General features: G+C 35.7%; 1 protein-coding gene across 1 annotated transcript; it reads left to right on the plus strand.

Annotated features, from left to right (window-relative positions):
• The first annotated feature begins 1,234 nt into the window (after positions 1-1,234).
• LOC110777293 (phytoene synthase 2, chloroplastic-like) lies at positions 1,235-5,559 on the plus strand. Its single transcript, XM_021981903.2, has 7 exons — positions 1,235-1,586; positions 2,026-2,571; positions 2,702-2,752; positions 3,180-3,352; positions 3,748-3,983; positions 4,497-4,689; positions 5,060-5,559. Exons 2-7 carry the CDS (start codon positions 2,145-2,147, stop codon positions 5,234-5,236), a joined length of 1,257 nt encoding a protein of 418 aa, XP_021837595.1. The 5' UTR covers positions 1,235-1,586; positions 2,026-2,144; the 3' UTR covers positions 5,237-5,559.
• The last annotated feature ends 6,755 nt before the right edge of the window (positions 5,560-12,314 follow it).

Below are 12,314 nucleotides of genomic sequence, written 5' to 3' on the forward strand. Positions count from 1 at the left end.
AGAGTTGAACTTAACCCATAAATTAACAAAACCGAAAAGTTAATTATTTTCCTAATTATTTTTGGAAATTATTTATTGATTTTCACAAAAATAAATATATTGATTTTTCATATTTCCCAAAAATCAATTAAATTATTTTTGGATAAAAAAAATAAAGATAAAAAAAAATAAAAAAAATATAAAAGAAAATCAATTTATGTGGTCCATATTAATTCCACTACCACGGTTATTTTTATCATGACTATCTTAGAATTTTCACACCCATACACCACATGCCAAATAGTTAGTCTTGTTTATTTTACTGCAGTATTCTCGATATTACGTACTTTGTATTTTTGTAATACAAACGAGATACTACTTTTTATGATAGTGTGTAGATTAATCACACTAACATACCCTAAAATGGAAGTAGGTTTCCAATGTACTTGGTATAATTTTGATATCATTCGTAAAACTTGACACTTAACATCGACTACGCTCTACAAAAATTCTCCCAAACCAACATCTCTTAGTTAAGCTAGCCGGTCATTGAACCGAAAAACCAACCCGGAATAACTGAGCGGGCATAACTGCATTAGGTAGAGCTGGCAAAAATTGACCCAACCCACCAACCCAACCCGAACCCAACCCAATAATAAAGGGTTGGGTCAAGATTTTCAACCCGTTTAATTAAATGGGTCAACCCAACCCAACCCGTTTAATTAAATGGGTTGGGTCAGGTTGAAATTTTCAACCCGAAAACAACCCGTCTAACCCGTTTAAGTGCAAGCAAGTATGTAATATATATATGTATAATGTGATTTGAAAGATTTTATTTCTCATTTTCCCTTCAACATTGAATAATTATTTGACGTTTTGATTCATGTCAAATACATATTGAAAAATTACTTTTTGCAATGAGATATGCCATAACAAAATCACCTCGCAAGTCTATAGTCAAATCAATTTACAATTAAAAGTGGGAAAAAAAAATTAAACGGGTCAACTTCAGGTCAACCCGTTTATAGTTGGGTTGGGTTGGGTTGAAAATCTCAACCCGTTTAATTAAACAGGTCGGGTTGGGTTGGGAAAATCTCAACCCGTTTATAAATGGGTCGACCTGATTTCGACCCAACCCAACCCATTGCCCGCTCTAGCATTAGGTGTGTAACAGAAATTGACCGCAGAAATGTGGAAGCAGACAAAACCACAAAGCCCAAATAAAAAAACAAATAAATAAAGATGCTACATGATCTTCAACTGGCATTTTAGTGTGGTGGAGAGAGAAGAGAGGTGGAGCACTCTGTTCACGTAACTGATAACCCCTCTGCTTCATTTCGCCCACTTGAAAAACCCAGAAAGTAATAAATACTACGGAGTACTATAAAAACTTTTACATTGTTCACTTTATAACCCAAACTTTCACTTTACCCATAAATCAAAATTTAAATTTCAGGAAGAAAATCAAAATCAAAATCAAAACCAAAACCAAAATCAAAGTGGGTCTGAATCAAGAACAAAAAGCGAAATTAACCCAGGAATTTATGTGGGTATTTTTTCAGAAATTTGTCGATATTATTTAATCCCCCATTGGAGATAAAAAAAAGGTAGGTCGAGTTCTTATATTTCTCTTAATTACTGCATTTTAATATAGATTGTTGTTTTTTTAGCTTATTCCTTTCCTGGTAGGTGATTGTGGGTTTTTGGTTGTTGATTAGTGGGATTGTGGGACAAACTTACCATAATTAGAAAATAATCTATATTATAATACGGAGTATTGGTTTTGCAATTGAATAATCACAATTATTCAAGCCGTTAATGGTACATGGTGTTTCATTTGTAGGATTGTTAATTAATTTTTCATGTTTAATTTAATGATTTATGTTTGTCTTTCCAGTAGAATAATAAATTACTTTCTTGGGTGATGGAAATCAAAGATATGTTACTAATGTGTACTGAAGTGGGTTTTCTGTTGTTGTTAAAAAATGTTAGCATGATTTTAATGGTGTGTGTTGTAATGCCTACTTTTAAAATTATTATTTGCAGAAAGTTGAAAAGAGATTGCTTTTTTAAGGATTGATAAATTAATTGGAAAAGACTGTGCATGTGAAAAGGGAGGAGAATATACAAAGTAACTTGATTTGATAAGAAGAGGAAGAAACATAATGCCTCTTACTTTGTTATGGGTAGTGTCCCCAAGCACAGAGGTGTGTAGTGGTTTTGGGGTCACTGAATCATTGGTTAGCCGGTCGACTTCGAATGGGAGGTCTAAGAGGATGTCTAAGAAACAAGAGAGTTGGAATTCTTGGACATTTAACGTTGCAAGACATCAAAAGAGGACTGGATTCCCCGTGCTTTCGAGTATGGTTGCTAATCCGACAGGAGAGATGGCGGTTTTGTCATCTGAGCAAAGGGTGTATGATGTGGTATTGAAGCAGGCGGCTTTGGTAAATAGGGAGTTGAGCTCGCGTGATGATCTTGATCTTGATGTGAAGCCAGATATTGCTGTTCCTGGGACTCTTAGCTTGCTTACTGAGGCTTATGATCGGTGTAGTGAAGTTTGTGCTGAGTATGCCAAGACGTTTTACTTGGGTATGTTTTTGCTACTCCTTTGAAGAACTAAGACTACTTGAGGTGTTTAAAGGAAAAGGAAACAAGTAATCATGTGTAATTGTTTTTGGGGTATGATTCTGACCTTGTAGCACTGTTGTTAATGTCACAGGAACTCAGCTTATGACCCCTGCGAAGCGAAAAGCCATTTGGGCTATATATGGTAAGCAGATTGTCAGTTCTAACTTTCTACAACCAGTATTTTTATAAAGTCCTGTGAGTAACTGCTCTGATTTTAAAGATTTTACGTCTGCTGTCAAAACTAATTGCTTGAATAGATAAGGAACATCATAGCTTAACTTTTGTCTGATTTGTGTCAAGGGACATGATTGTTTGGAAAGTCAAGTTTAGGTCTTGAATTCAGTTTCATAACCATAAGAATTTATGTTTTTAAATTGATTGGTTGGTACCAAAGCTATCCCAAGTACTCCATAGGTTTTTTGATTAATGTGGAATTTTTTCCTTGTATTTTGTTTTTGGAAGAAATGGAAGCCATTTAAGTCTTATCCCTTGCTTCTGCACCTTGTGGAAGAAAAGTTAAAGAAAGAACAGAAAATCTGATTTCTTTATTATTATTCTTGTATATGCAGTGTGGTGTAGGAGGACTGATGAGCTTGTTGATGGGCCAAATGCTTCACATATAACACCTACTGCTTTGGACAGGTGGGAGGCAAGGTTGGAAGACCTTTTCAGAGGCCGCCCCTTTGATATGCTCGATGCTGCCTTATCTAACACTGTTACTAAGTTTCCTATTGATATCCAGGTTTGCCATTTTATAACACCATGAGTGATTACTGTTCTGTTTTGAGTAAAAACTTTCGAAGACATTTATTTGCCTACTGTCTATTGGTAATTTCTGAAAGATCGCGTAGATTATGGGTTGGGGAAGGTAATGTTTCATGTGCGTGCCCTGTGTTGGGGGGGGGGGGGGGGGGAGATAGGAGAATAGGGCTGTGGCTTTTTTCAGGTCATACCATTTTAATGGTAGAACTGTAGAAGCCTGTTTGGTTCTTTACATATGTGATCCTCTGAAACAACATACTCTTTATTTATATAATTTGGTACAAGATCCTCTCTAGAATCTCTAGAGACTTGTATCTGAGTCTCTAGAGTATATATTTTGTCAGTTATTCTGATCATGAGGTATTTGTTTGGCAGCCATTCAAAGATATGATTGAAGGAATGCGAACGGATCTTAGAAAGTCTAGATACAAGAACTTCGACGAGTTGTACCTATATTGTTACTATGTTGCTGGTACTGTTGGATTAATGAGTGTTCCTGTTATGGGTATAGCACCCGAATCAAAGGCGTCAACAGAAAGTGTCTACAATGCTGCATTAGCTTTAGGGATTGCGAATCAGCTCACTAATATACTTAGAGATGTTGGAGAAGAGTAAGTGCAACTCAACTTGATGTCATCTTGTTCCTTGTTGCATTGCACGGAGTAGTGATAAAATTTGATATCTACTGTTGGTTTTATTGCTGTGTTCATATCTGTGCCTTTCTGAAATAGCTGTGCCATTAAACTAGGTTAAAATCCTAGTTATGTTACTTGGACTGAGTCTTAGTGTTAGTCTGTCAGACAGTACATTTCCAAGTGTAAAACTCAGATATTTGATGAAAAATATCCATGTTTTTGGTCAAATATGAAGTGTAATTGTCCACACCTATGTAGTAGTTTTGAAGATCTAATATGGGTTTTGAGGTAAAAGGAAGAATCCAAGTAACATGATTATTAAAACACAAGGTAGAAATTGGAACGTGGAAACCATAGAAGTTTGATGATATCCTCCAATCTTCCATGCTTGTCATTTCTTGAATGAAAATACTTCTCCATACCATTTTTATTGAAACACAGTCAACTTTCATGTAACTACAGCATATCATCTTTATTTCTTTGGTTCAGTGCACGGAGAGGCCGAGTTTATTTGCCACAAGATGAATTGGCACAGGCAGGTCTTTCAGATGAAGATATATTTGCAGGAAGAGTTACAGAAAAATGGAGGACTTTCATGAAGAAACAGATCAAGAGAGCCAGGATGTTCTTTGATCAAGCAGAGAACGGAGTTTCAGAACTTAGTTCAGCTAGCAGATGGCCGGTAAGCATTCTTTAACCATTACATTACATAATTTTTGTAGACAATTAGACCGGATAATCTCTGTTTACCCATTTCGTAAAGTAATCCCACCGCAAGCTATTATTCAGGAATAATCCCAATTTTGGGATTGGGGGGCCTTCTCATTGTAGCATGGAGTGTTATTTTCGTGCCCCTCTAAGTCTGTTGCATATAGAAAAGATATCACTTCAGTATTTTTTTGAGAAGTTACCCCAATATTTATGAATCATTATTAAATTTCCCTATACGTATTTTGGTAAGCTTGCCAGTAATTAACAGTCTAATTTTGAAACATGGCCATTGATTAGAAAAGGAAAAATACAAGAACTAAACCGATGTTAAATATGTTCAGGTGTGGGCATCATTGCTTCTGTATCGTCAGATACTGGACGAAATCGAAGCTAATGATTACAACAGCTTCACAAAGAGAGCTTATGTTAGCAAAAGCAAGAAGCTGCTAGCCTTACCAATTGCTTATGCAAGGTCCATTGTTCCACCTCGATCAACTACGAACCTTGTAAAGGTGTAGAGTTGAAGCAAACAAGTGGAGCATTAACCAGAGTAGCACTAGTGGGATTACAATGTAAAGCTTAAGATGTGTATATATACTGAAAATACCTATATTCCTAATGCTATCTATAATTCTTTAGAAGCGGTACTAGCAAACTTGACACATTTTTGTTCGAAACCATTGTCAAGTTTGTACTCAAAATCTTGTGGTAGAATAGAAAGGACATCGACAACAGTTTTGTGGGTTGCTCTATAAATTTGTAACAAAGAATCCGATGGATGAACCCGTGTCGTAGGCATTATGAAATCAAATCAAAAGATGAGAAAAGAAAGTTCACTTCATTGTCGCAATGTCCATTTTTTGCAAACCATTAATGTACTAATGCGCATTTAAGCTCAGCCCTGCACCAAAAGGCAACAGCTGTGTTGGCCACTAGAATGTAACAGTACGAAGCACTCAAGAGTCAAGGCGTCAGCTTTGTAGATTATATCTAGATCAAAATGGTTCTGTCTAGTTCTGTCTAGATCAAAATTGTTCTGTCTAGATCAAAATTGATTTGTCTAGATCGAAACCGACCTGTTCATATCATGTACGTCCAAATCAAAACTAATATGTCCAAATTAGAACTGTTATGTCCAGACCATATACAACTAAATGAGAAACAATATGTGTAGATCAAAATCAATATGCGTGTACATATCAGAATCAATCGGTCCAAATCATAATAGATCAGCCCAGATCAAAACCGATCTGCTAGATCATGCCCATATCAGAATATCAATACAATGTTTCATGTTTATATTATATTAATATGGAGTACAATATTTCATGTTAATATTAATATTAATTCATGTTAAAACATTAGCTAGACTTTTCGTCTCTTTTTTCATTAAGATTAATGTTATACAATTTTTTATGTTAATACATTTTTTTAGTGTATGTATTTAGGGTTTTTTTTGTCAGAAATGACCTTTTAAAATCAAAAAATTGTGATAAAGGACCTTTTAAAAAAAAAGTTGTGAGATAGGACCTAAAATCGAATTTTTGTTGTGAATTGGGACCTTCACCCATTTTCCGGTGATTGACTCAATTTTTCTGGCGTTGACCCACGCGTGCAGGTCACGTGCCTAATATTTTTTTTTCCTGTTAGATTCCCTTCCATTCCCCCTTACCTGCCTAATTAACCCTTAAAAAAAACTTTTGCACTCTTTTTCCTCGTTGATCTTCAGGTCGTATTCCCTAACAGTGAGGGTTCTGTGAATCGGCTCTTGTCTTGTTACCCAGTACCCTTAAAAGGACTTGAGTTTGCGACTGGTAAATACAGAGCAATCTGAAAAGGAGCATTTGATTGTTTCAATACACCCAATCTGGAATACCTCTCCGTAGATGATGACTCGTGTTCTCATTATGTGGTGAAAGATCTATCGTGGATTCGTGGGTATCCGCTTTGGGCTTTGTCAATTATGAAGCCACATGCCTTGATGATTTAGTTCCCAAGTACATACACCACCTCCTTGATTGATTTTTAAAGGGGATTGCCGCCACTGAACTTCTTACATTAAGTTGGAGTACTGTATATCTAAGTTTTCGCTCTTTGTTTAGTATAAAGTGGGTTACATTCCAATCTTGATATAGCGTCCAAAACAATTTTTTGGAGATAAACCCTTACATCCATAATAATCAAATAGTTCGAATTGAAGCAAATAAATTGGGGCTTTTGCCCTCACCTTGTTCGAATAGCAACGAATTAAAAGGGACAAACAACGACTTTTTGTAAGCAATCGTTCACGAATTGATGAAGCTTGACGAAGAAGATGAAGTGAACAGAGCAACGAGGAGAGAGAGCAGGTTTTTTTAAGGGTTAATCAGGTAGTTAAGGGGTGGAATTGGAGGGAAATCTGAAAGGGAAAAAAAATATTTTTTATTAGGCACGTGACTCGCACGCGCTAGTCAACGTCGGAAAAACTGGGTCAATCACCGGAAAATGGATGAAGGTCCCAATTTACAACAAAAAATCGATTTTAGGTCCTATCTCACAACTTTTTTTTAAAAATTCCTTTATCACAATTTTTTGAATTTAAAAGGTCCTTTCTGACAAAAAATCCATGTATTTATAATAAAAAAAATGTTGGTGATAAGGAGCTATAAGTCTATCTAATATAAAAAGTAGTTAAATTATGAGCAAGTATTAATGTGGACCCAAAATCAATGGTTTTTTCTAACACTCTTTTTACACTCATAGTGACTTTATTGTTCATATAGTCTGTGTATCTATTACATTATACTAAAATAGACACTAGGAGTGACACGGGTCACTTCCTGGTGAAAAATTTCCCCGCCAAAAAAAATCTTAAAAATCTCTACCTTATATATTTATTTTATTTTCTACCATTTGTTTACGGTTTATATATGAAAAAAGAAAAATAGTAGTTTACAGATTACGGAAATAATATGCCACGTAATTATAGTTTGCTAAAAATGATTGGTAATATTTTAACTAAATCGTTATACTAAGAATGGGAAATGTAGTTACTCAATATTTTAATCAATTCAACATATTAGTATATCAAATATTTTGGTTAAATTAGCGTATCAACATATAAAATATGTAATACGTAGTATTGCGGAAATTGCATCCCCTGAATTAGATGATTTAAATAGATTTATTAATTATGCAGTAACTTTAGAGAGCGAAATATTTCAATCAGATATATTATAAAAAAATTAGTCAAATAATTTAAAATTATCCGTGCATGCATGAGACCTAATCTATTAACTATAATAAATTAAACACCAAAATTCTTAGACATAGTAACCATTTTTTGAAGCATAGTAACCCTGTGTTTTTAAAAGCGAATTGTGACTTAAAATCACATTATTCAAGCACAACATGTATCAACGACACTAATTTGATTTTTTTTCATAATAATCCTAATAAAATGCCAAAATATATTAGCAACAATTTTTTGAATTTATTTTAAGGCTTGTCCACAATAAATTAGTGTGGACCAAGGGATCATTCTATCATGGTCTGTGGTCATCATAAAAATGACCATTGCTTAGAATTAATATGGGCCACACAAAATTATTTTCTTTTATCTTTAAATTTAATAAAAATATTATATTTTAATGAATTTAATTATTTTATAATTAAATTTAATTACACAATGTCTTTTATGAAAATAACTTTTGTAATTTCTGAATTTCCCAAAATTAATTAATTGTATTATCTGAAATTAAAAAATAAAACAATTAGGAAACTTAATTAACAATTAACTTTATTTCTCTCTCCTCTTGCTTAAGCTAATCCATTGTTATCACTAATTATCGCTAGAGTTCCGATGGCTGACAAATCGACCCCGTCATTCTTCGTTCTTCGCCGTTCATCGTTCATGGTGAAGGAAATAATGCCCTTGGTCCAAGTATGCATTCAATGCTAAGTCTAATAAATGCGGTTCAGTATTAATTAATTATGCAAGTTCATAATTCAGTGAGATCAAGTGAGCTGTATGCCTAGCTAGAGGCCGCTTCAGTTCAAGTGGAATTAATAATATTAATCCACAACTTACTCTTGACTGAACCCGTAGGGTCACACAAATGGTACGTGAACGGATCAAGTATTTAAGTGAATTAAACACTCTATTTATGAACATTCGGAAAACGATGGATCTCGGTTCTAGTGGGAGGTGAAATCGTCAAAAGGCAAAATATAGAATGCTCCGAAAATGATGATATTGCCGGAAACGAAAATATGGATCATGACCGAAATATAAATATTATCCAAGTCGTAGATGTTGCCGGAAACGGAAACATGGTACGTATCGGAAAATATTATCGGAAATATAAATATTGCCGGAATCGGAAATATTGCCGGAAACGGAAATAAATTCCGGAATCGAAAATATTAAATATTTGTTCGAATCGGAAATAAATTCCGGAATCGGGAATATTAAATATTTGTTCGAATCGGAAATGAATTCCGGAATCGGAAAACGAATCGGAAGCGCGACGTACGAAACGATCGACGAACGAGCTTGCAAGACGCAAGGCCCAGCACGAAGCCAGGCCCAACGCCCAGCAAGCCCGCGCGTGCCGAGCAAGCAGGCCGAGCAGCAGCAGTGCCCAGTGGGCCGCGTGCATGCTACCAGCGCCCATGTGTAATACCTCGTATTTGTATAATATTTATAAGTATATTTTATTATATTTATAAAGCATTTTACGATTTATTAACATTTAAATAATATTTAAATGTATTTCATTTAATATATTTTAATTAATTAGGATATTTATTATTTTAATTAATTACGAAACGAATTTAATTCTTGAGTCGGGAAATTAAATGAGTTGCAAATGATTTTTAAAGGCTTCGGGTTTTAAATGAAAAGTCCAATTCGTTTTATTAAACGAGCCCAATCAAAAGAATTTAATTTAAGTCCTAAGCTAGCCCAATCATTTAATTCCCTAAGCTCAATTCTAATTTCCTAAGCCTAGCCCAATAACAATAAGGAACCTATAAATAGGACTCCCCATCATTAAATGAACCCCTAAAATTTCATAAAGCCTCTTATGCTTTGCTTGCCCCTCACTCCATCTCTCCTCTCTTTTTGCTTGGCACCCGCACGCCCTCAAGGCCTCGTGCCCTCGTGCTGCACCCGCACGCCCGCACGACCTCGTGCCCGCCTCTCGCCCGCCTCTCGCCCACACACTCTCTCGCCTCTCCTCTCTCGCCTGCAGCCGCAGCGAGCACTCGTGCCCTGCGCTGCTGCTGTGCCTTTGTTGCTCGTGTGCTCGCGCACACCCTTGCTGTCCCCTTGCTTGTGTGCTCGTGCACACCCCTGCTGCCCCTCTCTCTCGCTCGTGCCCTCGCACACGGTGCTGCACCCCCGCTCGCCCCCTCGTTCTCCTTCGCGCCCAGCGCGCGCGCGCCCCTCTCCTCGCTCGCGCCCGTCGCTGCTCGTCGCCCTTGCTGCGCACACACACGGTCGTGTGTGTGTGTTGTTCGTTCGTTGTTCGATTTCTTTTTTCGCCCAATCACATTAATTTGTGGTTGTTCCGTGCTATAAGCCGGATTGGTATAATTCGCTTCTTCCTTACCTATTCTATTTAAATTCCGTATTTTAAATTATTATATTAATATTGTTTTGAGTAATTAAAATGCTGGGAACCGGTTATGAATACCGTGGTTTGAGGATTTGCGTGTTGTGATTCATTAGGTTTGTTTGAATTATTAAAGGATGAATTTTCAGATTTGTTTATCTAATAAAGCATTGATTTTTATGATATTAAACTAGTTTTATTGGAATTTTCAAGTTAGGGTTTTAACCTAGACCTAATGAGTCAATTGATTAGCATAATTAGGTGATGATTTTAATTATGATAATCAATTATATTTTCAGATTTGAATAAAGGTTTAAAGTGTTGATTTTTATTGATTTTTAAGACGGAAGAAGTATGTTTTTGTACTAGGGATTGATTTCGCAAATTGAGACGATTTTATTATTGAAAAACGATTGAATTCTAAAGTCTAAAGGAGGTTTTAAATTTTATAAAGTTGCTGGAAATTTAATGAACATGGAAATAATTTAAGTTTCATTATTTTGATGATAGGAGGTGATTTCTAGTTGAGTGCTCGTTATTGCAAAGTAGCCCCTACGCTTAGGTATTCAAGGTACGTACAAGTCTAGGGCGACCACACCTTTTGTAAATGACATTACATGATTGTTGATGATGTGGATTATATTATGTGGATTCATATATGTTTTGGTGAACGATCATGTGGATTAATATTATTGGAATAATTGAATTGTTGGTTGAACAAGCATGTTGAAATTATTATGAGTATGGATTCCATTGTCAATCATGTTGTTCAATATTTATGCATGTATGGTTTATTTCACATGCAAGGGATGGATTATTTATTTGTATGCTATTGTACGGGATGTCTAGCATACTTTGAGCCAATTATTCGTACTTCGTTGTACTATTTATTTTACCACATGTGAAGGATTAGCTCACGTAAGCCACCGCACATGTAGGGTTCAGTTGGGAATATTTTGTATGAAATGAATTAGGATTTGTCGTGCAAGGGCACAACCCTCATGTTAATGTGCATGATGTGGAGTCTCACTTTGGTGAGGAGGAACATGGTAGTAATATCACAAGTGTCAGCTTGGTTGATCACAAGTCCTAAAACAATTAAAATAAGATTGTTTTGGTTGTTGTTTATTAATTGTATGTATGCATGTTGTCGAGTCTTGAGTTCGCCTTTATTAAAATATTAATAAACGTAAAGTGCAACCGGAACAAGCTTCAAAACTCTTGGAACGTATATACCTTGAGTATGAACAATGGGGGGAGTCTTGCCGGAAAGCTCGTACTCCTACTAATGATACAAGACGTTGTTTCATTTATATTATGCGCAGGAATTCCGTCGGTATGGCCCGACACTCGGTATGGCCCGATTTTATTATTTATTCTTTGGTGTATGGTTGGCTCCCTTCACCTTTCCTTTATGGAATATTCTTTTGGCCCGTTCGAAGCTTATTCTAATTAAATTGTGATTCAAGAGTCGAGTCAAGTGTCGAGTCTTGTATTCATGATTGGTTGTTAATTATTATATGGGTTTTGCATGTTGATTAGTACTTAGTGAGTGATGCATGTTTTAGTTTCATTCACTCTATGCTTGTAAGTACTCTGCTTTTGCTGACTACGTGCTTTGTGTGTTTTGGTCATGGCCTTTGCCTTAATGACCCTATGATGATCCATCATTTGCACTTGCATTGTTGGGGAGTAGAATAATATAGCAGGTTGGTAGATCAAGTACGATCGAAATCATGTGGCTTGGGATGATTGAGAGAGTTGCATGCTTTTGTTCTTTGAAACTATTTTATTTAATACTTTAATTACGTTTGAAATTGTTGAACTTTTTATACTTTGGTTGTTGGGCCATTATGGTTCCAAATTGTAGGAGACCTCAATATTTCATTAATTATGGTTTTTAAAAGTTAGTTGACATTTAATTCCGCTGCGTAATTCTGGTAATAGCCTTAACCGTTATCACGGTGGCGGTAATGCTTTAGTAATTCCTTTATTTTAA

Source organism: Spinacia oleracea, chromosome 1 (assembly GCF_020520425.1).
Source record: "Spinacia oleracea cultivar Varoflay chromosome 1, BTI_SOV_V1, whole genome shotgun sequence".
Lineage (NCBI taxonomy): Eukaryota > Viridiplantae > Streptophyta > Magnoliopsida > Caryophyllales > Amaranthaceae > Spinacia > Spinacia oleracea.